The following is a 27,405-nucleotide window of genomic DNA, read 5'->3' as shown; positions in this document are numbered from 1 at the left end:
ACCCAATTTCGTTCATTTTTATGGCTGAGTAATATTCCATTATATATACGTACCACATCTTCTTTATCCGTTCGTCTGTCGGTGGGCATTTAGGTTTCTTCCATGACCTGGCTATTGTAAATAGTGCTGCAATGAACATTGGGGTGCATGTGTCTTTTGGAATTATGGTTTTCTCTGGGTATATGCTACAATGTTGGATAAAACGGTTAAATGATAACAAGTAAATTATATACTTTCATGGTAAATTCATTGCTATCATATGGATTTCTGCCCAGCGTTGTCATATAGCAAGTTTGGGCTTTAAGTGTTTCTCTTTAGACTGTTAAGTAAATATGGACACAGAATGTAATTTAAAATAAGCCTCCCTTCAGACAGAAAAGAAATAAGCAAAATATTATGCCTATACCTTTCCTGTGTGCATAAAAGAAGCTTGCCAGCTGGTGGGCTTCTTTGGAGAATGATCAGGTAAGAACATAGCTCTTTTGTTGGGGAATCTCCCAGTGCCAACTTCTGAAGATCTTTTCTGTGACACTATTCATTCCTCCAGAGAGGAATCCCACAGTCTCTGGCCTGGAAAGTAATGCGAGGAGTTTAGAGCTGCCTGCGTGGCTATCTACCTGCCAGGATGGAAGTAACCTGGGGAGGGCTCAAACTTATAGAACAGTGTCTCTCCTTTGACCTCCATTGTACCTGTGGTCATGCTACTGGGAGTCTCTTTGGTTCAACCTTAAGAGAAATAAGCCTTTCGGTGCTTCCCTGGTGGCACAGTGGTTAAGAATCCACCTGCCAATGCAGGGGGCACGGGTTCGAGCCCTGGTCCGGGAAGATTCCACATGCCGTGGAGCAAGTAAGCCCGCGAGCCACACCTACTGAGCCCATGCTCCACAACTACTGAAGCCCACGTGCCTAGAGCCCGTGCTCCACAACAAGAGAAGCCACTGCAATGAGAAGCCCGCGCACCGCAACGAAGAGTAGCCCCCGCTCCCCGCAACTAGAGAAAGCCTGCGTGCAGCAACGAAGACCCAATGCAGCCAAAAATAAATAAATTAATTAATTTTAAAAATATATTTTTTAAAAAAAGAAGAAGACTTTCATTTTTTGATGGGGTGGGAAAAACATTATTCACCTGGCTGTTCAGGGTTTAGGTGAGAAGCTGAGTATCAGCCCATCACCTTCACCCTGCCTTCCAAGCTAGTGGTCACCTCCAACCCAGCACCATCTGGGATACTGCAATGCAACCTAGCTTGCTTCTTGTGGTACTACCTGCTGCTACTGCTTGCTATTCAGTTTTAGCAGCTCTGCCAATTCCCCCATGTGCTTTTTGTCATCTGGTTGACATTGCATGCCAGGTGTTTTCTCCTCTCCCTTTCTCTTCCACCTTGTCAATCCATGTCTTTTCCATTTTTCTTTACTCCTTTCTAGTTGGGTTTTGTGAGAAAGAAAAAAATTTATGTGTTCAATCCAACCCAAAGTCCCTAACTCCTTCTTAACACTTATTTTCAAAACTATACTTAGCCCATTGTTTTCCCCTTGACAAGGTTAAGCATAGGAGAGGAAGTATGTCACTGCAGACAGACTAGCTTTATGGCAAGGAACTCATATTTTTCCCTCTGAGAAAGATTTTCCCTCTCGGGGAAATTTTTCTTCAGGGGCAATAACTAAACTTTGATTAGGGTTGCCATAATAAGTTAGATGCTAGGGATACAACAGTTATAGCAAGGTGTGGCCTTTGCCTTCAAGAATCCTGTTCTAAACAAAATAGCATGGACAAAAGGAAGCAGTTGGAGAGAGACATGTAAAAACAAATCAAGCGATAATTCCATCACCTGGCACAGTGCCTGGAACACAGCAGGCATGCAAACAGTGTTTACTGAGAGAATGAATGCTATATTGGTCTGTAAACATAGTATGAGATCACAGTGGAGGAAGTAATTAATTTTGTCTTGAGAGGTCACCTGGAAAAAATTAGTTTTTATATTTAATTACATATGGTTTAATGTAGATTAAATTGAAATATAATACATGAAACAATATGTAATTAAATTTATGTTGTCTTTAATTTCCCTTTTAATATTTATTTTCATTTCTTCCCCAAAACATTGCCTTGATGTGGCAGCTATATTTTATTTTCCCACAGCATGTGGCACAGTGCTGAGCAGATAGCCAATAATCAATAATAAATGCTTGTTGATGCCACGATTCTCTAGGACTGCTTCTGTTTAGTGCAGCTGTCTCCTCTCCTGTCAACCTGGCAGGAGACCTGTCCTCTCCTGCCAGGTTGACCTAATGTTCCTTTGCAGAAGCACATGACTTAGGAACAAATAAGTCACAGCCATGTTTAGGAGTGAGAGAGGTGTTCACTGGAGAAAGCCAAGTAGCAGGGCCTCTATACCTCTGTGCAGCCTATATTAGAATTACTAGATAGATAAAAGTTAATGTAACTATATTCCATATGTTCAAAAAGTTATGTAGAGACATGAATGACATAAACCTACAGATTCAAGCTCAATAAATCTCAAACACAAGAAATATAAAGATAATGTATATATAATATATATATTATATAATATATATATTATATATATATATATTTAACAGGTGTATATGTATATAGAAAGGAAGGCCATGCAGAATACAGGTTGGGGGTCACAGGCCTTCGTGGTGGAAAGCCCTCAGCCCAATTGCTGGGTCTTCAGTGACTTAAGCTCTCTGATCTACCCATTTGTATGATGAGGATAATAGTAGTTGCCTTATAGAGTTATTTGAGGATTAAATAAGATGCTTATAAAATACATAGCCTAGGACAGTGCTAGGTATGTAATAAAAAAATACATCAGGGCGTCCCTGGTGGCGCAGTGGTTGAGAGTCCGCCTGCCGATGCAGGGGACGCGGGTTCGTGCCCCCGTCCGGGAAGATCCCACATGCCGCGGAGCGGCTGGGCCCGTGAGCCATGGCCGCTGGGCCTGCACGTCCGGAGCCTGTGCTCCGCAACGGGAGAGGCCACAACGGTGAGAGGCCCGCGTAACAAACAAACAAAAAAAAACAAAAACAAAAAAAAATCAGCCATAAGTAAAGCTGTGTGAAGTAAAATTATATGGTTTTATCTAGGAGACTCTATTACTCTCTGTACTGCACACATTTCACATATTTAGGAAATTCACATTGTCTCTTGCGGTGCTCCCCGAGGTGCCCATGCATGCAATTTGTCCCTGAATTTAACTAGTGCCCCTCTCATTCTGCAACTTTTTTTTTTTTTTGGCCCCAGAAGGACTGAGAACTACCTATTTTGTTAGCATAGACTGAAAAAAAAAATTGTCTGTTAAGTCCTTAAATCCTTGCTTTTCAAACTTTGCTGTACATTGGAATCAGCTGGGAGTCTTTTAAAAATTCTAAGCCCTGACTGCCACCTTTAGACATTTGATTCAATTTCTGGGCATGAAAATATTTTTAAAGCTCCCCAAGTGATCCCAACAGACAGCAAAGTTTAGGAACCACTTTTTAAATTATGTAAAAATTGAGAAAGAGATACATGAAAAGGACCTAGTGGTCATGGATTTTATAAGAATAAAAATAGGCTGACAAATAAATAATTCAGTTGATTCTGGTTCTTGTTTTAGCAAAAACCATAGGTATAAATTTGTTTGAAGATTATGCAGGTATTTCTGCCCTTCTAGGCGCCTTAGCTTCTAAAATTTATGAAAATTCACCAGTGGCAGCATACAGAAGTTATTTTGAGGATGAACAAAATTTTTCATCAAGACTTATGACCTCAAGACTAATTTTAAAAATAATCTCAAGAAGTGGTAAAGTTAATTTTCCTCTACAACTTTAAAGAGAGCTTAAAGTTTTATATTATCTTGGTAGCTGCATATACATTAAGACACTGAGAAAAATAATGCATATCACCTTCTATTTGTTGTAACTCTTTTTCTTTCTTCCTTTTTGTCAAAATAAAAAGCCTTCCATACACAAAATGAGTGACTATTCATTTAGCACTTATCATATGCTAGGGTGTTTGAAAGTATTACATCAAAATGACCACGATCCTATAAGGTGAGAATTATGATGTCTATTTTACAGATCAGGAGCATTTTATAGTAAGTTGCCTAAGGTCACACAACTAGGAACTGGCTGAGCCAAGATATGAAACGACGTCTTTGTGCTTAAAGAGCCTGTGCCTTTTCCATACTCCCAAGAGCCAGAGTTCCTCTGTTTTTGCTGTGGAACTGGTTCAATTCTATACAAGGTAACAGTGAGCATCCTTCTGTGGGGAGAAGCCTGGGAAAGTCCAGGAGAATTTCCATGGTGACTCTCAGATTAGACACGGCCTGGAACTGTGTCTGACCTCCTGGATCACATTGAGTCAAGCCAGCATTGGTCTCATGAAAAATTCACCATAAATTAAGTTTATGAAATTCTTTTTGTTCTTGCAGTTCTTTCACTGGGAAAAATGGCGAAGATGATCAGTTTCATCCTTCTCACCACTGTTCTGGTAATGGGCAGGGAAAGCTGGGTAAGCTCATTACAAAAACTATTGTTTTAAATACCCACTTAGATCTGAATTTTCTTTTATTTTGAAGAAAGTCTATAGTAACTTGTCACTGAAAAAACTTAACTAGGGGGAAAATGAAAAAGCACCTGCCACGTAATAGGCACTTATTAAGTGCTTAAAAAAAATCTTTAAAGTAAAAATCAGTATTCACACTAAGTAAAATCATTTTTATTTACTGGGGTTATTTGGGTGGTTACATAATATTAAGAATTTAAAACTGTCCTTTGAAATTGACCTTGAGCTTTCCAGTGTCGGACACTGTCAGTGTAAACTAAACAGATTATTTGAAAGTAATTGCAATGAACTTGTGCCTCTCTCCATTCATGAGTAAAAAGGGAAAAACAATCATTTACTCAAAGTTCTGGGAGAAAGAAAACGCCTAAGTTTTCAATAAGCTTACTAACACTGTATGTGTAGTCACATAAAAATTGAACGGTGGCCTCTCCCGTTGCGGAGCGCAGGCTCCGGACGCGCAGGCTCAGCGGCCATGGCTCACGGGCCCAGCCGCTCCGCGGCATGTGGGATCCTCCCGGACCGGGGCACGAACCCGTGTCCCCTGCATCGGCAGGCGGACTCCCAACCACTGCGCCACCAGGGAAGCCCTCCTTTAGTTATTTTTAAATTGTATAGTCCACTATATTTAACAATATCACAACCAATTTCCCACTATTAGAAAGGAACAGAGGATTCCAGATGCCATAAAATGTCTTTGCTGTTCATTTTTTAGACAGGTATAACTCAGGGGACTAAGCAAATAACTCGTTCAGAGAGGATAAATCAAAGAGAGTTGAAGAGAGAGTCCGAAAATAAGAAATAGTCCTAGAGAAACAGCTGGGAGAGTTTCAGTGACTTGGGCCTGGAGATGGGAGGGAGGAGTCCTCTACTATCATTTCTCCATTCTCTTGCTACATGACCTTCAGTTTAGGGGCCGCATTTCTATGTTTACATTATAGTCCTTCATAGGAAGACAATGTATTTTCCTCTTTCTTTTGCCCGAAACAGAATATCTGAGCATGCTGTTCAGACAGCCTAGCAAAGTGCCTGGAACACAGAATGCCCTCATATTTATGGAATGAATACAAGGTAGCACATAAAGATAGAAACAGGAAGTTATGCAATTATAAATTGGGAAATATGTCTGACTGTATTCAAATGCCTATTTTAGGAAATAATGGATATAAAAGTAGTGTAAGGCACTTACACATTAAAATTCATAATTTCTCAGCAAACATTTATGCTTATCACAGGAGATCATGACATGAGCTGCAAATAGAGTTGTCAAAGTAAAAACAGGAAAAAGGCAAAACTTCGTCTTTTGTCCTTTCTCTTCACTATCCCCTAGTAACTCTCCCAGCGTTGAGTACTTAAGGGTCTTTACTGCAGCTTCTTGGTCTCAGTAGCTCTTCCCAGGAGGCGCACCTCTGCCACTCCCCTTCCCAACTCACCACATTTGCTTTATCTCTGGAGAAATCCGCTCAGTCAGATGCCACGGTAGAAGGAAGCTGATAAACTCTCGCATGCAATATTCTTGGGTTATTTGCCTTTTTAGAGAAAGTAAATAATTTAACTGAAAGACTCAGGCTTCTCCATCCTGTTTTGAAGTAATTAAGGGAAAAACAATAAGTAAGCCAAAAGGTAAAATGACTGCAGTAGAATTTCCAGAAACAGGTAAATGGGTAAGATACTCAGGGATCTGAGGGTCTAAAGTAGCGTCCCTTAGAAAGGTGACCATGTGTCATCAGGTTATGAGCATTCAATATATTTTTAAAACGTATTAATACAAAAAGGTCATTCAAAAGCCTTGTTTATTTTAGAGACTGACACACTAGTCACATGTAATGATGCTGTAAAGCACCTTCCTGTTAAGGAAGCACTCAGGCGGTGATATGTAGAGTTTGAGAGTAGGATCCTTGAACTGGATATGAATCCTGACTCCCCTTGCCCGCTGAGAATTTCCTGTTTCCTTGAGAAATTGCAAGTTTCCTCAAGGATGAGTCCCTTCCTACCTCGTGGAATCATTAAGAGGATCAAATGAGACAACCCCTCTACAGCTCTTGGTGTAGTCATTCAGATTATTTTATATCATTTTTTAGTTCAAGCACTTTACCATAAGCCATAATTTCTTATTCTCCAAATAACAAACAGTGTTAGAACTTGCAAACCACTTTCTGGTTAGAATATTATTCTGAAATGGGAGTTGGGGACAAATTTGAATCATTAATTTATCCAGCTTGTTCGGAGCGTTTATTCTCCTTAAGAACGAGATGCGCGTTACTCTGCAGGCTCTCGAGAACTGCCTGCAGGAGCAGGCGCGGCTCAGAGCCCAGGTGCACCTGCTTGAGACCCGGGTCAAGCAGCAGCGGGTCAAGATCGCGCAGCTTTTTCATGAGAAGGAAGTCCAGTTCCTTGATAAAGGAGAGGAGAATAGCGTCATTGACCTTGGAGGCAAAAGGCAATACGCAGGTCAGAATCTATGTTTCTTACGTGTTTCGGTAACTTACATCATACACCCGTGTGCAATGGTGGTGCTAGTAACTTGATCACTTCAGGTTTTGCTAAAGAGCTTTTCCTATTCCAGTAACAGGCAACATGAGACATTATACCAAATTTAAACGTCTTCTACTATATTTTACCCCTTTCTCTCTATTATCTCTGCAAGGGACATTTAATAGCATATGCCAATTATCTGAGGATTTCAACAGTTTAATTAGAGATCATGACAATAGATTGTTTAAATATCTGTGCAAATGGCAGATTATATTTGTGAAATTTTACAGTTTTTTATTTGTGTACTGTATCTTGCTTCATTTCATTTATACAATTTTCCCTTCTGAAACCCTGATATGCCTTAGGATAGTAATAAGGTAATAGAATAAAAGGGCAGGTCAGGAAAAAGAATCAGAATTATTTAGGAAAATAAATAATTTTCCTATTATTTATGTTTTATGTGTATATTTTACAGTTTGGTCATTTTCCCTTTGATTAGGCCAGGTTTCCCCCCAGAAACTAAATGATCTTCAACTGCTAACGTATTGCACTTATCACTACACACATCCTATTCCCTACAGAAAACTATTCACCTTATTTCCTCCAGGCAACTTTAAAATAAACAAATAATAGTTGTCACAAATGAGAATGATATCTGGAATGCTTTGTTCTTATATCTCTACTGTACTGCCATGATATATTATAATTTCTCTGTTTATGAGCCTATCTTTATCAATTAACTGGATACTTTATAAGGTCTGGGATGATGTGTAATGCACTCTTTCCTCTTTATTTCCTATCAGAGTCCTTGGAACATGCTAGAGCCTCATATTTATGAATGAAAGCACGGTAGTATATAGAAATAGGAATAGCAAGATAAGCAATTATAAACTGGGAAATATATCTGACTATAATTGAGAACCTGTAGAGGCTAATGAGATGCCAAGCTGATGAGAATAAAAACATCTTTATTTTGTGTTTCTAAATATACTCGTCAGTGTTAGATATGAGTTGTGAGAATCTTAGAACGTATGCTTCAATAAAATGCTCCCTTTTTCTCTCTTTACTGAGATCCTAATCTCTCTTTGCTCAGACTCTTTGCCCTGAGTTCCTGACTCTGTTGTTCAGCAACTTGATCCTTTGCCCTTGATCCTTGGAGTCCAACTGCCTTCCCCACTTTAGGGGACAGAAGGAGACCAGAGCCACCGTCCTGCAGAGTGGGACTGGATACGGAGCGAGAATGGCGTGTGGCTCTGAAGCATGGAACAAAGAGGAACCAAGGACCGCTTGGGTAAAAACAGGCTTGAGAAACAAGGGACGGTCTGAAGCCATCACAGGGGCAGAGAACCAGGAACTGGAACCTAAGTGGAGAATTACTGGGAAGATGAAGCAAGACAGTGAAAGAAGACTCAGGAAAGCAATCAAACAGGAAGCAGAATCAGTAGTGATTTCTTGAAGACAGTGATTCTCATGAGAATCACCTGGTGACCTTTTAAAATGCTGATGGCCTGTCACAGTTTCAGGGATGCTGGCAGAAGACAAGAGACTCCAGGGTCAGAGACATGAGCTTCATGTTTGCACCAATGTGTCCAGCCTGCAAATACCAAGGAAGCAGTGTGGAATAATCCAGGTGGAAGATGTGCAGGCAGTGGGCTGGGTCACAGCTGAGGAACCCTGAGCTTAGGAAGCCTCGATCTTTTATAATAGGTTACAAGCAAATCTGCCCAGCCTTTGTACCCCAGAGGAAACCAACCAACCCGCCGTCTGCTCTGGCGCAGCCGCTATCTCTATCTGCCCAAAGCTGTCCACTGTAGAAACATCCTTGAAACAAACAGTCCAGAACACAAGCTCTGTGTGCCAAATGTGCAGAAATGCAAGTGACCCATGGGAAATTATAAACAGTACCTGAGCTCCAATCCAGGCCAATTAAATGATAATCCCTACAGGGTTGAGAAGGAGTGCTTTCCCTGTTGGGTGTGGATGACCAGATCAGGCTTCTTACCACATTTCTTCCTACAGGCTGAAAAGTCCAAGGTTCCCTGAGGTCACAAAGCAGAGGCTTTATTTCTTTTCAGGTAGGAGGTGGGGTCCTGTACCAGTTTGGTACTCTTTTTTTTTTTTTCTGCCGCACTGCGCGGCATGTGGGATCTCAGTTCCCCGACCAGGGATTGAACCTGTGCCCCCTGCAGTGGAAGCCCCTAGTCCTAACCACTGGACCGCCAGGGAAGTTCCCAGTTTGGTACTCTTTTTACTGGGTGTTTGGGACCTGATTGTGATATGTTTAGGTATCCAACAAGGAGGCTTCAGGTACCTATCCTGAGACTGCAGAAAATGTCACTAAGACACAGATTAGAGGATAAGATCTCACTGGGTTAATTTGGTCAGTCATTGTGGATGACAGGATTGATTCACAGAGAAGTGGGTAATCAGAATAGTCAAAAGGCCATTTGATTGATTATTCTGTCTTATGGGCTGAATCATGTTCCCCCAAAATACGTATGTTGAAGCCCTAACCCTCAGTACCTATGAATGTGACTGTACTTGGCAGTAGGGCCCTTAAAGAGGTGCATGAGTTAAAAGGAGGCCATTAAGGATGGGCCTGCATTCAATCTGACTGGTATCCTTATAAGAAGGGGAAGTTCGGACACACAGAGAGACGCCAGGGATGTGTATGCACAGAGGGAAGACCACGTGAGGACACGGCAAGAAGTCCGCCAAGAACAGAGGGTTCAGAGAAAACCAAACCTGCTGACACCTTAATCTTGGACTTCCGAGCCCCATAACTGTGAGGAAATAAATTTCTAGTATTTAAGCTACCCAGTTTGTGGTATTTTGTTCTGGCAGCCCTAGCGAGCTAACATACCTTACATTGCCTCAGGTATCAGCTTCTGGCTAGGGAAGGTAGCACTTTTGTAAAGAAAAGTTACTAGAGGTGTCCTTTCCTCAGGGCTTGTCAGGGCTGTGGGCCAACTGGTGACCACTCTGTCATTGATCCACTAGAGGATATCTTAGCTGAGAGATCTGTAGTTTGTTCAGAACCTGATTGACCAGTGGAATGTCGGTGAGGTCAGAGATGTAAGGGGCTGAGAGCCATGATTGCTCTGGAATGGGGTGTTCCAGGTGGAGGAGTGACGCATGTTTGGGGTGAATTCCTCAGTGGTGAGACAGGTAGATGAGTTGGCAGGGGTTATTGTGAGGTAGCTTCCTAGGCTGTCCATTCCATTTGATCAAGGAGGGAGTGGACAGGCAGATTTTAACATCGCTTCCTAAATCCAGGACACATGTTCCGTGTCAGTCAAGATCGTGTGTCTTTAAATGCCTGATGGGGGATGATCTTTTTGATGAACAGATTGTCAGTGACTGGTACAAATGAGGAAGCCCTTTCAAGGAATAAAATGTGCCGTCTTCAAAAGAGTGTCTACCATCATCAAGATAATGTACTTTCCAGGAGCTGTTGCCCAATGAAAGATGTAATCCAGTGTGTTCCTCCCACAGGGGCACTGCAGGATCAACAGAGGATGCTGGAAGAACACTGCAGCCAACAGGGCAGTGGAGGGTGCCTTCCTGGACAGGGCCTGGGGTGTGCATGGCTTAGGCATCCGCTCCCTGCCTCAAAGTAGTAAATCAGACCTGCCATCCTCAAAGTTTCTCATCTCCTTCTACCAAGCGCGGAATGGGGAGAAATGAGCTTGCCATTCTGAGATATGCTCATAGATTTAAAGAGACATTACATTTACTAATTCTAGACATTGAAAAGACATGGATACGGGACCTCTTTCAAGTCTAACCTAACAGATCCGCCTGAGACCTAAAATCATTCCATTATAGCGCCTGGTCAAATGCTGCATCCACCAGAAGTAGCAGCCAGCTGGCCCCATCCGCTGCCCAAGTCTGTGGTCAGCTAGTGGCCATATTATGATGGGGCTATCGAGCATTGGCTTAATTCTTCTAAGAAGCCCAGTTCAATCTGGAGCCACGGGCGCCTAGCCAGTGGCGAAGTAGGAATAACATGTGTGCTTCCCCTGCTAAGTGTAAAACCAGACAGGCAACCCGTGAAACTGGCATGTTCTGACATAACCGACTCTAAAGAAGAAACACTGGAAGGATCGCTGTTGCCAGTGAATTTTCCTAGCGGAATAGCAGAGGCTGTTATAGGAACAAAGTAGGTTACACACCGACGCTGGGTTCCACCATAAGGGCCTGGATCTGCCCTCTGTGGAGGTCCCTGCCCTTAGTCACCCAAACACATACAACAGTCTGTTTTAAAACAAGGTTAAGGGCTTCCCTGGTGGCGCAGTGGTTGCGCGTCCGCCTGCCGATGCAGGGGAACCGGGTTCGCGCCCCGGTCTGGGAGGATCCCGCGTGCCGCGGAGCGGCTGGGCCCATGAGCCATGGCCGCTGGGCCTGCGCGTCCGGAGCCTGTGCTCCGCAACGGGAGACGCCGCAACAGAGGGAGGCCCGCGTACCGCAAAAAAACAAAAAAAAAAACAAGGTTAAGTCTTGCCTATTGTTTGGAGAATGGATTGTAGCACTACTAACAATGGTCTTCAGGCAGTTTGTTTAACTTCTCTATGCCTCGATTTTCTCAGTTGTAAAATGGGGATAATCACAGTATCTAATTTAGAGAATTTTGAGAATTAAATGAATAAATACATGTAAAACAATGAGAACTGTGCCTGGCACACAGTAAGTACTCATAACTATAGCTATCATTATATTTTTTTATGTTTCAAAGATAAATTGTTACACAATAAACTAGATACAAAACTACAAGGGATCCTGACAAAAATGAAAAGATTTATCTCTATCTACTGTATCTATTTCTTGCCTACCCCAATTTCCTTGGGGAGAATGGATATAAAGTCTTTGCCATTTAAATTTGACATAACTTCCAGAATGACCTTGAATTTGCTGCTGTCACCCTCAGCCCCTGTTGTTCTCTCTCCTGTAGCCCCCCAGGTCAGAAGAGGGGTCAGGGCTGGGGCAGGGAGGTCAGAGAAAGCAGCCATCAAAACCCCCAAGTGCATAATCAAAGCTAGGGAAAAGAGAAGAGTGGGAGTGGTACAAGAATAGGAGAGAGAAGAGGCTGTAAGTGTGAAGGAGAGTCTTTGATTCCAGGGATGACGCTGCCTCTAGACCACAGGGGCTCAAAGTAGAATGATAAGGAGTTAAAAGCATCTTTGGTGTTGGAGGGCATTGCCTGTAAGAGAGATCACTGGTATTGTGAGTGTACTGGCTTTGTGGAGGCTGCATAGGTATGGGATCAGAAGTATATGGTGGAGCTAGAATTTTGACATTATCTGTTTTCATGCTTCTCTTTTGCATGTTACAGTCCAGGTACAGTAACTTACTTCAGTTTCTCAATAGCACCCTGCTCTCTTGAGCCCTTGGAACTTTACATTAGCCATTTTCTCTGTCTGGAACATCTTCTCTACTCAATCCTGTCCCCTGGGCTGACTCCTATTATTCATCCTTCGGGCCCCAGTTTCGCCCTTCAGGAAACTTCCTGACCCTCAAGACTGAATTAGGCACCACTTCCATGTACTCCAAAAGCACCCTTTACTTTTCTTTCTTTTTTTTTTTTTTAAGATTTATTTATCATTTATTTATTTTTGGCTGCATCGGGTCTCAGTTGTGGCACGCGGAATCTTCGTTGAGGCATGCAGGATCTTTTGTTGTGGCGTGCGGGCTCTTCGTTGTGATGTGCAGGCTTCTCTGTAGTTGTGGCACGCTGGCTCCAGGGCTCATGAGCTCTGTAGTTTGCGGCACGCGGGCTCTCTAGTTAGGCGTGCGAGCTCAATAGTTGTGGCACACGGGCTTAGTTGCCCCGCGGCATGTGGGATCTTAGTTCCCTGACCAGGGATGCAACCTGCGTCCCCTGCGTTGGAAGGCAGATTCTTTACCACTGGACCACCAGGGAAGTCCCTACTTTTCTATCTCAGCACTTATCATGGAGTATTGTCACTGCATGCTTAATTGTCTATCTCCTGCTAAACTGTCTAGGTACTGGTATCTTTAGCATCTCATGTGATGATTGGCATGTTGTGAATGTTCAATATATATTTTAAAAATTTAATTGGTGGAACAGATCAGATGGAAAAAAAAGAGAGGGCAGATGCTTCAAATGTACTCATGGAGTAAAACAAGATATTTATTTGAATAACAACTCAGAGGAAGGTAACAGGTTGGTCTGCAAAGGATATGTGATTCCAAAAGTAGGAACAAAACTGATCTCAAGCGCAAGGAACTGATCAATGTAAGAGAAGAAGTACCAGGGAATTCCCTTGCGGTCCAGTAGTTAGGACTCGGCACTTTCACTGCCATGGCCTGGCCCGATCCCTGGTCAGGGAACTATGATCCCGCAAGCTGCATGGTGCGGCTGAAAAAAAAAAAAAAAGTACCATTATTCCAAATACCAAACCAAACTCAAGATCCAGGGTTATTTAAACAATCTGAGTGGGTTGTCAACACAGATTCAAGTGTCAGATAATGGCAGGAGGCAGGCAGTTGGGTGTTTGTTACAGGGACTGTGCAACCAGTCCTGGGAAGAGTGAGGTTTAAGCACTAAAACTCTCACCCCTGTGTTCAGAGTGCTGGGAGCAGAACTTAGGAAAAAGGAGGTCACCAAGGAGTAAGGCAAGAAATCCGTTACTAGGAAATTGAAATACCAAGGACAGCACAGAACTGACTGTGTAAGTAGGAGTTGGGTAGAAGAGTCATATGGACAGGGTCTAGACAAACTATTATAGAGTGTGTGTGTTATAAAATTATAGCATGTATAATAAGATAGATAATAGACATTCTAGATGACTGTTTCTGGATATAACAGCTAAAAAAATTCCAGAAGTCAGTAGATCTGGTTTTATGATGATGTGTTTATGATGATGCAAGCATGAAGGAGGAGAAGGAGGAATTAGCTATGAAATATAAATCCAGTTCAATTGTATTTTATTTTTCAGCATATAGGAAAATAGTACTAGAGAGCCTACCAAGGGCAAACAATAAATAAAATGTATAATAAGACATAAATTCTAAGAAAATATATATTTACATAATATATAATATTATATAAAATATATTAAAATTTGCTCACACCAAAGTGTGTGTTTTTGGTCTCTTTAAATTAAAAAATTAAATATTCATGTATATGATCTGTAGAAATAAATTTCTTTGTTCTTATTTACAAGTTACTGTATTATTACTAAATCAATTATTTTCTGAATTCTAATTCATCTCATAGTAGAAAATGCCTAATTACATACAACCTAGCAATTTTTGAAAACAATGCACAAATCACATGATTTTTTTTTTTTTTGCAATAACAGGTACAAAGTTTATTATTAGAGACACAGTATAACATGTGGGGGAGCACACAGAGAAACAGTTTATTTATTTATGACAGAAGCAAGACATATACACACCCAGAGAGAAAGGGTGTGGGTGTCCTCCCTAATGAGGAGTGCAGTAAAGAGGGGGTTAAATCATTTATATAGGGCAGTTCTTCCAGGTCTTTGTTTACCTTCGGCCAGTTATCTTGTTTCTTTTTTCACACCTGACCTGCCCTAGAAATCTCTCCAACATGCATGTACATCTTTTTGCCAAGATGGATTTCAGTGCAGAGGCCTGTGGGAGATTTGACAACATTTATTATGGGGTCGTGCCCCTCCCTTTTTGACCTCTGAGGAGCTTTTCTGCACCTATGCAGTTGGGGAGGTAATAGATGTGGTCATCTTATCTCTTTACTCTAGCAGAGCTCAGCTCCTGCCCTAACTTTGTCTTTGGAGTGTCGGGGAAAACAAAGCTCCACTTTACTCTGCTCGACAAACTCCAGCTGTCCAGCCCAGGGCCCCATCTACCTCCTATCTCAGTATCTTTTTTTTTTTTTTTGAATTTTATTTTATTTATTTTTTTATACAGCAGGTTCTTATTAGTCATCCATTTTATACACATCAGTGTATACATGTCAATCCCAGTCTCCCAATTCATCACACCACCACCATTTTTATACAACATATAATTAAATGTATTTTTTTAATCTTTTGGGTGTGATTGAATTTTGTGCCTACATTAAAAGATTGTAGTACCAAATTCACACTAATTGGTGACAATCACAACAGCCTTTGGTATCATATCTGTTCAGCCAAGACCTCTAGTTTAACCATGCCCGCTTCTGCAGGAGCCCCCAATCTTTATGAGACAGTCTCCCAAGACAGTATGTGTAGTGGTTAATGTGGAGAGTCCAAAGCCTGGTTTCAAAGTCCAGCTGCCCTTGCTAGCCATGGCCTTTGAGCAAGTTACTTGACCTCTGTGTGCCTCATATTCGTCATCTGTAACATGGAAGTGATAAGAATACCTATCTCTTTGTTGTAAAGATCAAATGAGTTGGACTTCCCTGGTGGTGCAGTGGTTAAGAATCCGCCTGCCAACGCAGGGGACATGGGTTCGATCCCTGGTCTGGGAAGATCCCACATGCCATGGAGCAATTAAGCCCACGCGCCACAACTACTGAGCCTGTGCTCTAGAGCCCATGAGCCACAACTGCTGAGCCCGCGCACCTAGAGCCTATGCTCTGCAACAAGAGAAGCCACCGCAAAAAGAAGCCCGCGCACCACAAAAAAGTAGCCCCCGCTTGCTGCAACTAGAGAAAGCTCATGCGCAGCAACGAAGACCCAATGCAGCCAGAAATAAATAAAAATTTTCTAAAAAAGAGCAAATGAGTTAATACATGTAACATGATAACAAAAGCATTTAGCATTTAGCTCAATGAATGTCAGCTATCTATCTACATTATTATATCTTCTCTCCCTTGTTTTCAGAGGAAAGAGCCCACCAACCCTCCCCTACAAGAATATTGCAACTTCCTCTCTCTCCTCTTAAGTTTTATCTTATGTTGCCTGGGGGTAAGGATGGCAGTGGCGGGGCCAGTTCTGGCATTCCCCGGCATGCTCTGTGGCGTGATGGCTGAGTTCATGCTGGCCTTTCTTTGAGTTTAGAATGTGGGGTACTTAGTGCCTTTGGTTCTCAGCTTTGGGCTCAGCCACCATTCTGGGACAAGAGGAAAAAGCTCATTTGGCAGGCTGTCATGTCACTTTTTGAAGCTTCAACATTCAGCCTTCCAAAATGGCTTGCTTTCTGCATGATCAGAGAAAGTGTTCACCTCACCCAGTTTAACACAGTGTTTATCAAACAGAGGGCAGGTATCCTTGGCCTCACTCTAGCATTATGTAAGTATCCAAAAATTCTTTTTTTTTTTTTTTAAACTCCCATGAACACAGAGCTCTTTAACACTTCTCCTGCCCTTCTCCTGCCTATTCTTGGGGACGTTGAGTGGGTCGAAACATTTTGAAAATCATAGTTTTAAATATTTAGCTACTATTTTAAACACTACATTGCTTGAACTTTCTATCACAGTGTAAGTCACATTTCCCCCAGGCGGGCTCCTTAACTTATTTGCTATAAGCAATTGAGCTACTGGCACTTTTTTGATGTTTATTTATTTGTTGGGGTTTTGTTTTTGTTTTTTCAGTTGAAATCTTTCCTCTGGATCTTAAGTTGTGTTTGGCATTTTCCTCTGGGAAGAAGAAAAAATTTTTAAAAACTTAAACTCAGAGTTGGCATAAAATAAAAACAAATAGAAAATGTTGGCTGAAAACTCCATATTCACAGAGTTTTCCAGAGGCAAATGTTATAGCTAATCATTTTCATATTTGCTTGGAAAATAGTCTGGAACTTGTGAGTCTTTACTATTCAGCTCTTTGGTAGGTAATTAAATGTAAGCAAAGAGCTCCTTTCCTAACAACGTTAAAATCTGCTTACTTTAATGAAAAATGTTGTGTGATATACTTGATCACAGATGTAAGCTTTTGAATAACATTGAACTAATTTTAGACAATCATTTTCCCATTGTTCTTCTGCTTGTTTAATTGGCAAAACAGGATTTTTTAAAAAATAATCCAGCATGTATAAAGAACACTTGGGCTTCTGAATCTCAAAAAAATATATATGAATAAAGCCTAAATCATTAGAAAAATGAACATTTCACCAAAGCAGTAGTATATGATTGGTCTCAACCTGATAAGGGTTTTTAGAAAGTGATGAAGGTTCTTTATTTTCATTTCTCTTCTGATCCCTATTGCCTGTTCAATCTATTTAATATGGAGTATATTTTATTTGTAACAAAATTGTTGTAGATGATTTGGCATCAAAACAATGAAAGTGAAGAAAGAACTTAAAATATGCTAAAAGAATGGAATTATCCAATCAGGAAGAGAAATTTTTTATTGGGTACAATTGAACAGAAAACATTATATTAGTTTCTGGTGTATGACATAATGATTTGATATTTGTACGTATTGTGAAATAATCAGCACGGTAAGTCTAGTTAACATCCATTGCCATACATAGTTACAGAATTGTAGAAAATGTTTTTTTTAAAAAAGGAAGGAAATAAAATGATAAGGGTAAAATTTGAAAGTTTGTGATGTTAAATTATAGTATTTTTATTCAAAAGTCTGTGACTGGGTATCCTTGAAACTATCTCTTTACAGTGGCCACAAATTCAACTACCCTAAAACATAGCTTCCTGGGCATCTAAACAACAGTGAGTCCATACTTGCCATATTCTCGAAGTCAGTACAGATCAGCCTAGATAAGACCCAATAGATATTAATTTATCCCCCGCTCAAGTGGTTTAAGAAACAGATAATACTTTTTGGTGACAAACTGGTAGCTATGTTTGCTTCAGGGGTCAAAGAAATACCATAGCAAAGGAGACTGTGGGGACAAAAGTAGAATCTTGCAGTTTTCAGCAATAACATCTAAGAATGCATGGACTGTTATAAATTTCAGTGGGTTAGTAAAAAATCTGGTGAGACTGGGAGGTTATAAGACTCTAACCAGAAGATTACTATTTTGAGTTCACTTCCAGATGTTCAGAATGATTTATAATGCTCTAAGTCAAGATAATCTATATTAAATTATTTGTTTGGTGTTATATTTCTACTTTCATTTTAGTGTCACAGGAGAGAAAATTTCCTCTGTTCTGTCTGATAAAGCTATAAGTTTCACTTAAATACACTGTGCTTAACTGAAACATATACTTTTAATTGTTTCTACAAGAATCAGAAATGAAAAACCAGATACATATTTCACTGTTTTATTTTTTCCATGATCATATCAAGAAGGCAGATGCTAATTAAATACTAGGAAAAGAAATAAGAATTTCCTAATAGCCACTGGAAGATGTACAAGATTCAGTTTTAAACAGCTGCTTATCTACATCATGTATTTATCTGTCTCCATTAGTATTGAGTAATCTCATTCAGAGGCTCCCTTAAAAAAAAAAATGACAGATAACAAATACTACATTACCTTGTTTTCCAAACAGATTGTTCAGAGATTTTCAATGATGGGTATAAGCAGAGTGGATTTTACCAAATCAAGCCTCTCCAGAGCCCAGCAGAATTCTCTGTTTATTGTGACATGTCCGATGGAGGAGGATGGACTGTAATTCAGAGACGATCTGATGGCAGTGAGAACTTTAACAGGTGTGTTAATTATGACATAAGGATTTATCTGGAGTAGGAAATGTGAGGTTTACAATAAGTTAAGCCTTTTATTATATCCTGAAGTGTATTAATTAGACAGAATTTCATTCTCAATAATAATAAAATGCATTAGCTAATCAAGAAAATATTGGGGGTAGGGGTGGAGGTGCACACCTTGGGTACTGCAAAGGTCCATTTGGATTTTGCTAAAGTCAGCTTTCACTTTAATTTTTTAGAGACTGGAATGACTATGAAAATGGCTTTGGAAATTTTGTCCAAAAAAATGGTGAATATTGGCTGGGTAATAGAAATCTTCACTTACTGACTACACAAGGTAAGGTTTGCCTAATATCAACTTCATCTGAGATACAATAAAAAGAACACAAATGTTTTTCACTAAATCATAGGCAATAGAACTAATTCAGTAACTACTATGACTTGCAGATGGCAATGATCGCTTTTGGGCAATAATTCCCTTTGTAAAATGTGGCTGCTTGCACCTGGGTTGTGGGAGGGAGATTTCTCATATATTTTTGTTCTGTTTCTTGGGAGGAAAGCTAATGTTATAATCATTCTTTTTAAATGACTTGAGTGCCTCAAAACATATCTATTGTATCAGTTATCTGCCAGCACAATAAAACTGTGTAACAAGACATAAATTTAGTGGCTTAAAACAACAAGTGTTTCTTATTTCTCACAGATCTACAGGTTGGCTGGGTGGCTTTGCTGATCAGGGCTGGGCTCTGCTAATCTTGGCTCAGCTTGCTCAAGGGTTGGTGATCAACTTCCTGGTCAACTGGGGGCTGGCTGTTCTAGGCTAGCCTCGGATAGAATGCTTCAGCTCACTCCATTTGGTCTCTCATCTTCCAGCTGGCTCGTCTGGACTTGCTCTTGAAGCAGAGGCAGAGTTCCAAGAGAGACAGTGGAAGCTCATAACTTTCTTGAGACCCAGACTCAGAAATGGCACACAGTCACTTTCACTGCCTTCTAGTGGTGAAAGCAAGTCACAGGACCAACTCGGATGTAAGGAGAAAGGAAATAGACTTAATGGGAGGGGTTACGAAGTCGCATTGCAAAGGGAAGGGTGAAGAATTGAGGAATTATGGCAGTTTTTTGGAATCAAATACCACAATATACTAAACATTTTTGTTCCCGTGCCATTTCCAAATTTTATTTTTAAAAATTTCCAAGACACAGCAAAACTGGAAGAAGTTTCAACCTACCACCTAGATTTTACATTAACATTTTAATCCTGTATCTATCCACCTATCCATCCATCAATCCGTTTTTTTGGACATACTTCAAAGTAAATTGTGTACATCTGTAAAATTCCCCCTATATGCTTTTGCATGGCTATCTTTAACTAGAGTTCAATATTTGTCTAAAATATCACTAGTTTAATAATACGTTTTCCAGGCTTCTCTTTCCCATGTTCTTTTGCTCCAGTCCTTTACCTTCCTTACCTTAGTTGCTATCTCAGATTGTAGTCAGTTCCACTCAGATCTGATTCTTAATGTTTCATAAAAGGCAACTGTATTGCTCAAGAAAACATGCTAAATCACACTGGCAATGCACTAAATGTAAGAGCAAGGGTTTATTTTTTCCAAATAAGTTAAGGAAAGTGATTGGTGTTTCTATATTCATAATAGTATGATTATAATTATAGAGATCTTTGAGACACCAGAATAGTAACTCAGAGAGGATGGATAATCCTAGACGTCTAATGCTTTCTTTGTATATTCTTCTTGTGATCAGTGCTCTCTAAATTTCAATGTATTTATTATCCTACTTTTAAGTGTTTTATGATAGATATATACCATTTATCGTACCAGCTTCTGTTTCTTTCACACATTAATATGCATCTGATTTCTTGTTGAAACTATGAAAACCCCAAGAAGTAAACTTTGGCTCCTTCTAAACATACAAAATTCAAAGTTATTATTTTTCAGATTATTATTTATTAAGTGTTTATTTGCCCAGATGCGCTTTGCCAACACATCTGCTTCCCCTTCAGGTTTTGATTCGTGTTCCAGGCTGGCTACTCTCATGGTAGCAAAAATGTATTGATCAGTTCCAGGCATCACAACTGCATATCACATCATCCCAAGGAAAAACAGTGCCTTTGACCTTGCATTTCTTAATTATGAGAGCCTTTAAGGCTAAGGAGTTGCCTCTGAAAATAGCTTTATCCCCATTATACAAATTTTGGCTGAAGTGTTTGCAATGAAGTTAATTTAGAAATGGTCTGTAATTTAACTTTTATTTATTCATTGACCAAAGAGATATTTAGATGGTTACCTAAAAGTCTGAATCTCTTCTATGATACAAAGCACTTTTTTTAGGAGTCGTGACTTAGCCTGTGTTACTGCTCTTGTCCCCTTTGCAGTCTTAGCTCACATAACATTTAGTACGTTTTGATCAGATGAAAGTGGCCTCTTCCTTGAAACCCCACTTTAGAGAGCTCCATGGGACGAGGAATGTGTGGGGCCAGAGTGCCTCCTAGACTCGCTCCAGTGATGGGGAATCCAGCATTCCCTGCCCAAGAAGCCTTGAACTTGTCTCCGGGACCTGCTCATGCCTCTTCTTCATCTGTCCCCACTGTGGGACAATTATACAGCTGGTGTGTGCACCCCTAAGTCTGAGGGGAGGTAAAGAAAGAGCTTTTATTTTGGTGTAAAAAGAGCATGGGTGTGCAGCCTGGAACACCCATGCGTGTGGGCAAAGCCCCTTGCTGTGTGTGGTGGAGACAGAGGGGGAAGAGAAGGGAAGTAGACCACAGACCAGGCCTGCATGCCGTGTCTCCATGTTCTGGCCTGGAACTGGGAGGCAGCCAAGACTAAATTCAAACGTGATCTTACAGGTCGCTGTGAAAGTTTATTTATCAAAGTAGGAGGATTGAATATAGTTATTATCTAACAGTTAGTTTGATTTATCACTTTTTATGTTTCTGACAATAGTTCTGTTTCTGAAAAAAGAATAGTCTGTTATTTGCAAATGATGGGACAGTGAAGAAAAGATGATTACTTGATGATATCAACTATTTCAGTCATTATTTATATTTAAGATCAACATTCCTACCAAAAGCAAAAAAAAGAGGATAAATGTTTAAACGTCTTAAAACTTCTTTCATTGTTAGATTTCTTAATCTACTTACTAAAAACTGACTTGCTTTCTGTTGTTCTTTGCCAAGTGAATTACACTGGCTATTACCTGTGATAGATGTAGTAGAAACGTTCTACCTTTACTGTTGCGTCCCTAATTTTTTTCGAGTAAAATGCACAATAAAACATTCACGTTGTAAATACAATGGAGTCACTGCTTATTCTTTCAAAACTGACTCATGGCAGAAGGAAATGGTCTAAGTAAAACAGAGCCACAAATTGTTCTTAAGCCTCAGTAAGTCAGTGTCATCTCACACATTAAAAAAAAACAACAAAAAAACTGTGATTTCTTTTTTTTTTTTCAGGAGACTACACATTAAAAATCAACCTTGCAGATTTTGAAAAGAATAGCCGTTATGCACAATATAGAAATTTCAAAGTTGGAGATGAAGAGGTACTAACATTTTCAAATAACTAACATCATGAATTAACATGTAAAACATACGCTATAAACCTGAAGTCAGGGGAAACAAAAATATGCAATAGAACCTAATCTTTTATTTATTAGATAAGCCTGTTAAAATAGTAACAACTGATAATGGAAGTCACCTCTTTTCCTTTAGAATTCCTATGATTTGCATATTGGGGAATATTCTGGAACCGCTGGAGACTCCCTTGCAGGGAATTTTCATCCTGAAGTGCAATGGTGGGCCAGTCACCAAAGAATGAAATTCAGCACATGGGACAGAGATAACGACAACTACGAAGGGAACTGTGCAAAAGAAGATCAGTCTGGCTGGTGGTTTAACAGGTTTGACGTTTTATCAACATAATTGTAGTGGCGTTGATGATTGCTCACTGGTGGGCATTAATTATAATATATGCGGTAATGTTGGTCTTCTTTCTGATACTGGTATTATTAAATAAACATCTTTATAAGAATTCTTGAGTGATGAAGTAGCTTTAAGGATTTGTTCATTGTGTACATTAGGAAAGCTTGAAAGATATATCATAGAAATAAATCAAATTACTGCTTTTACAAAGATTCTTTGCGAACTGAATCATGGGTGAGTTATCATAAGTAGTGGGTCACAAATTGACACAAAGAAATAGAGAGCATTTTCGACGTTCTAATAACCAAGTAGCTCTCCACCTTCTCGTATCATACCAAATGGCCATGTTAATTGTAATTTTTTCTGTGTACTACTACTTTTCATTTACTGTGACTTTTATTAAATCATTGAATCCAAGCTCCTTCCAATGCATAAATTTCCTCTACAACATTCCTGAAACCTAATTCCACCTTCTCATTGAATACTTCAGAGTTACTTTATCAGCAAACTTATTCCATTTTTGATTGTACTAAATCAGTTTCTTCATTTTCCTTTTATTTGCCTGAAATCTTCCTTCTTATTACTTTGCCAGTTTTTTTTCTCAGTAGCTACAGAGTAATTGTATTCTTTTTCAACATAATCTCTTCGGGTGCTGGATAAGAAGATATTTATTGTATTCCTCAATGTTTTCTCTTCTCTAAGCTGGATATGCCTCATTCCTGTAACTGTTCTCCACCCAAGATGATATCCAGACAGTACCCTTTGTTGCAATCACAAAGTTAAGGCAGGAATGGAAAAATTCAAACAGTCTTCCTTAAAAATAACCTGATAAGCCTGCTATGTCTGCAAAGCAGATGTGCTCAGGCTGTTAGGCAGTACATGAGCTTTGAACGTCTTTTCTATTTAGAACACAGGGGCCCCCTCAAAATAACTTTGCATTACAGAATCTTTAGTGAGTGTTCCTGGCGTGCCGTGTTTTCCATGTAATGGAGGACTAATCATTTAAATTCCATAATCCAAATTTTAACATTTTTTTGATTATGTAAATACTTTTAAAACATTAAGCATCCTCTATTTTATTAAGCGGAGACATATGTCTATTTTCCCTAAAATCATGAGAATCCTCTTTATGAACATCATGTGTTACTGTGATGTGCTGATTTTAGAGTTGTGGATTCTATGGAGGTACAGCTTGTTGTATATAGTGTCAAGTGGAATCTAAATAGTTGTAAAAATACTATTTTGTCTGGATTTTGCTTTTTTCAAAGTTTGAGTCCATTTAATTTTTGGTCATTTTGTAAGGGAAGTGGAACACACACAGCAGTGAGAGGAGACAGAGAAACAAAGTTATCTTTCCTGTTTAACAAGTTGAAGGTGGTGATAATCTTTTTCCCTAGTGGTTTTCTTGTTCTCTTAAAACCATCTTTATCAACTTCTCTTCATCCTCCTTTTTCTTCCTGTTATTCTAAGTTAGCCTTATGTAAGAATTATCAGCATTATGTAAAACATCTATAATTCACAAAGTTGCAAGCATCCCTTAATGTTTGGTTTGGAACAGAATTCCATACACGGAAATAACAACCACATTGTTAATGTTAGCGGGAGATCAAAACTAAGTACCTACTCAGTTGAACGACAGCTGGCACACAGATTAACAGGGGCTAATAAACGATTTACTTGACTTTATTTTTTTTTTCTTTTTTTTTTTTTGCGGTACGCGGGCCTCTCACCGCTGTGGCCTCTCCCGTTGAGGAGCACAGGCTCCGGACGCGCAGGCTCAGCGGCCGTGGCTCACGGGACCAGCCGCTCCGCGGCATGTGGGATCTTCCCGGACCGGGGCACGAACCCGTGTCCCCTGCATCGGCAGGCAGACTCTCAACCACTGCGCCACCAGGGAAGCCCTACTTGACTTTAAAGATAGGGGTTCAGGAAGGACAAAGAAAGGCAATTCAGTTGCTGGAGCCACCCAAGGAGCCTGCATTATCCTTGGAGTCAAAGGAGATGATAAGGCTGTGCAGGTGGAAAAACAGAAAAGCTGGAGAAAAAGTCAATTGTTTCGGGAGCTCAGTGCTACTTCTACCATACCTGCTACTTCTGTGGTTTAACTCCATCATCCTCTTCCTCCTTACTCTTTCTTTTTCCTGTCCCATAGTCCTTCCAATTTACATGAAATCTTGGCACTTCATAAGTATATTCCACTTACAAGGTATTCCTTCTCTGCATAGCAAACTAATCACTGAGTGTTGACATCTTCTCTGCTTTTCTGGTGTAGCATCTCATGTGTGTGCTCACAGCTACTTCTTCACCAAGGAAGCCCCAGTCAACTTCCAATCTAGCTTCAAGTCCAGGCTGTTCTAGAACCTGGAAGATGCTGGAAAGTTGGTCTTAGAATTCCTAAGGTTTCCTGTGTTGACCAGAGTCAGTTTCCTAATAGCATTCAAATCACCGACCAAATAAAAAAGTACATGTAGTAGATGTCTCTAGGAAGACAGAAATATGTCAAAATATGTGTTCTGGAGGCTCAATTTAGAGTATTTTGGCTTTTGACGTTACTTTCCATTGCAGTTTTAAAAACACAGTAGGCTCTTAACACTCGCAGATTTACCATACGTGGTTTTGATTAGTTACATCAGTTTAAGTTAGGAGGACTGTCGGGGCGGTCAGCAGGAGAGAGTTACAAGGCGGGTAAGGGATTCAAGCCAGCCACGCAGCGTTTATGGGTAAATTATATGCTTTCTTTGATTCAGTAATTTAGGTGCTTTCCAAAGGTTTTAAGAACTATTCCTTGTGAATGTTCTCCTTATGTCCTAATATCTGATATCTTTTCATTGGTTATATCAATAAATATATAGTAACTAATTTCATAACAGTACACAGAAAATTATCACCTATCCTCAGTTTATCCATATCAGGAACAAAATTTACAGATTCCAAAGGAGGAAGGGGGACATTTAAAAATTTGTGATAACCTAACCAACTTATCTAGGTTGGAGCAATAAATGTAAAAAGTTAACTCAGCAACTAAGACAAATGATTATTGTCTGATGGCTGGGAAAATTTTAAATGGTGGTTTAGGTTTTGTTTTCTTATCCTTGAGCTTAAAATAATTGATATACTAGTGATTTTTAAGAGGGAGGGAGGAAGGGAATTTGAATTAGGAAAGCTAAGTCTTGGTAGCAGATGGATGAATGCTGTAAGTGTAAAGTACACAGGGGAGCTGGCAAATAGAGCAGCGTGCCACACCTTGCTTTGTTAACCCGTACTGCTCTTGCTAAGGCTCAGGCTGACAAGGGCATGTTTTTGCTTGCTTGTTTCCTCCCTCCCTCCCTCCCTTCCTCCCTTCCTTCCTTCTTTCCTTCTTTCCTTCCTTCCCTCCTCCCTCCCTCCCTCCCTTCCTCCCTTCCTTCCTCCCTCCCTCCCTTCCCTCCTCCCTTCCTTCTTTCCTTCCTCCCTCCCTCCCTTCCTCCCTCCCTTCCTTCCTTTTCTATTAAGAACAGAGCTCCTTCTTTATCAGACTCTATAAGTGGCCTAGGTTTCATCCTGAGAGTTGTTATGGTATTAAACCCACCAGTTTAAAAAACTCATGTTGTAGAATCACTTGGCTTTTGGAAACTGATAAATATTCCCTTATCTAAAAATGGCAGAGGGGATTCCCTGGCAGTCCAGTGGTTAGGACTCCACACTCTCACTGCCAAGGGCGTGGGTTCAATCCCTGGATGGGGAACTAAAAATCCCACAAGCCGCTCGGCGTGGCCAAAAAAAAAAAAAAAAAGGCAGAATTCATAATTAAACTTTTTAATCATTTGCTAGCAAAATAAAATGGTTTCAAAGGGTATTTTTCTAGTCTGATTGTTTTGTGTTTATTTTTCCTCCCACTAGGTGTCACTCTGCAAACCTGAATGGTTTATATCACACTGGCCCCTACACGGCTAAAACGGACGATGGGATAGTCTGGCACACCTGGCATGGATGGTGGTATTCCTTGAAATCTGTGGTTATGAAAGTTAGGCCAAATGATTTTATTCCAAATATTGTTTAATTGTCCCTGCTGGGCTTTCATTTCTGCAGTTCATCTTGGTTTAAGTGATTTGAAAAATAGCAAATCTGAACATTCACAAGTATAATGATGGCAGTTGTTATGTGCACTCTTTTCATTCTTACTTGCCTTTATTACTTAATGTACTTTCAGTACAGCAAATATGTGCTATTCACCAAATAAATGTAGATTATGTTGCTATTTAATTGAATTCCTACGTGCAAAGGACTACAATAAGAGATTATTGCTGAACGAAAAATGAAAAGCATAGAGTATATACATGACTTGGGAGATAACACAGCATAAATGTGTAATAAATTACATATGAATGCAGTTTTAAAAATACATGGAAAAAATCCAGCAAATAATGGATTGCCAAATCAACTGCGTGGATAATAAATATTATGAATTGAGAATGAACTCAGGTCTCTGACTGCAAAGCTAGAACTTTAAATACAACCCAGGATCTTACTCACTACAAAACACTTTCTTGTATTTTTAGGATGTTTATATGGATTACACACCTCTTTCAGAAGCCTCATTTTAATTCTTATACCAATCCTGTGAGGTATTATTATCCCCATTTAAAAGAGCTGAGAATTTGAGGATCTGAGAGGCTGTTATTGCTCAAAGTTACAGAACTAATAAGCAGGGGAACGAGGACTCAAATCCACGTCTTCGCGTGCTGAATCAAAGGTTTTGCACCCACGCTGCAACTTCCGGGATGTGTCAGACACAGAGGACACACTTCAAACCCACGTGAAGCTCAGTTTTTTGGATAAAAACATACACTGACCATACAATCACAAAAATACAAATAATTCTAAAAGCTGATAAGTATGAAGAAAAA

General features: G+C 40.0%; 1 protein-coding gene across 5 annotated transcripts in view; it reads left to right on the top strand.

Moving 5' to 3' along the window:
* Positions 1-26,761, top strand: part of FGL1 (fibrinogen like 1) — a 58,043-nt gene extending 31,282 nt beyond the window's left edge. For 4 of the 5 annotated variants that reach the window (XM_028481256.2, XM_028481253.1, XM_028481254.1 and 1 more), the window contains 7 exons: positions 4,434-4,513; positions 6,835-7,015; positions 18,426-18,585; positions 18,822-18,919; positions 22,052-22,140; positions 22,310-22,497; positions 26,399-26,761. In XM_028481256.2, coding sequence (XP_028337057.1) covers positions 4,451-4,513; positions 6,835-7,015; positions 18,426-18,585; positions 18,822-18,919; positions 22,052-22,140; positions 22,310-22,497; positions 26,399-26,558 — 939 coding nt within the window. In that variant the 5' untranslated portion in view covers positions 4,434-4,450 and the 3' untranslated portion in view covers positions 26,559-26,761. Of the gene's footprint in view, positions 1-4,433; positions 4,514-6,782; positions 7,016-18,425; positions 18,586-18,821; positions 18,920-22,051; positions 22,141-22,309; positions 22,498-26,398 lie in introns of those variants that run through there. The other variant, XM_028481257.2, reaches the window with a different exon arrangement.
* Positions 26,762-27,405: the final 644 nt, after the last annotated feature.

The sequence above is a fragment of the Physeter macrocephalus genome, chromosome 20 (genome assembly GCF_002837175.3).
Source record: "Physeter macrocephalus isolate SW-GA chromosome 20, ASM283717v5, whole genome shotgun sequence".
Taxonomy (NCBI): Eukaryota; Metazoa; Chordata; class Mammalia; order Artiodactyla; family Physeteridae; genus Physeter; species Physeter macrocephalus.
Note: the sequence above shows the minus strand (reverse complement) of the source record. Positions and strands in the feature narration are given on the sequence as shown.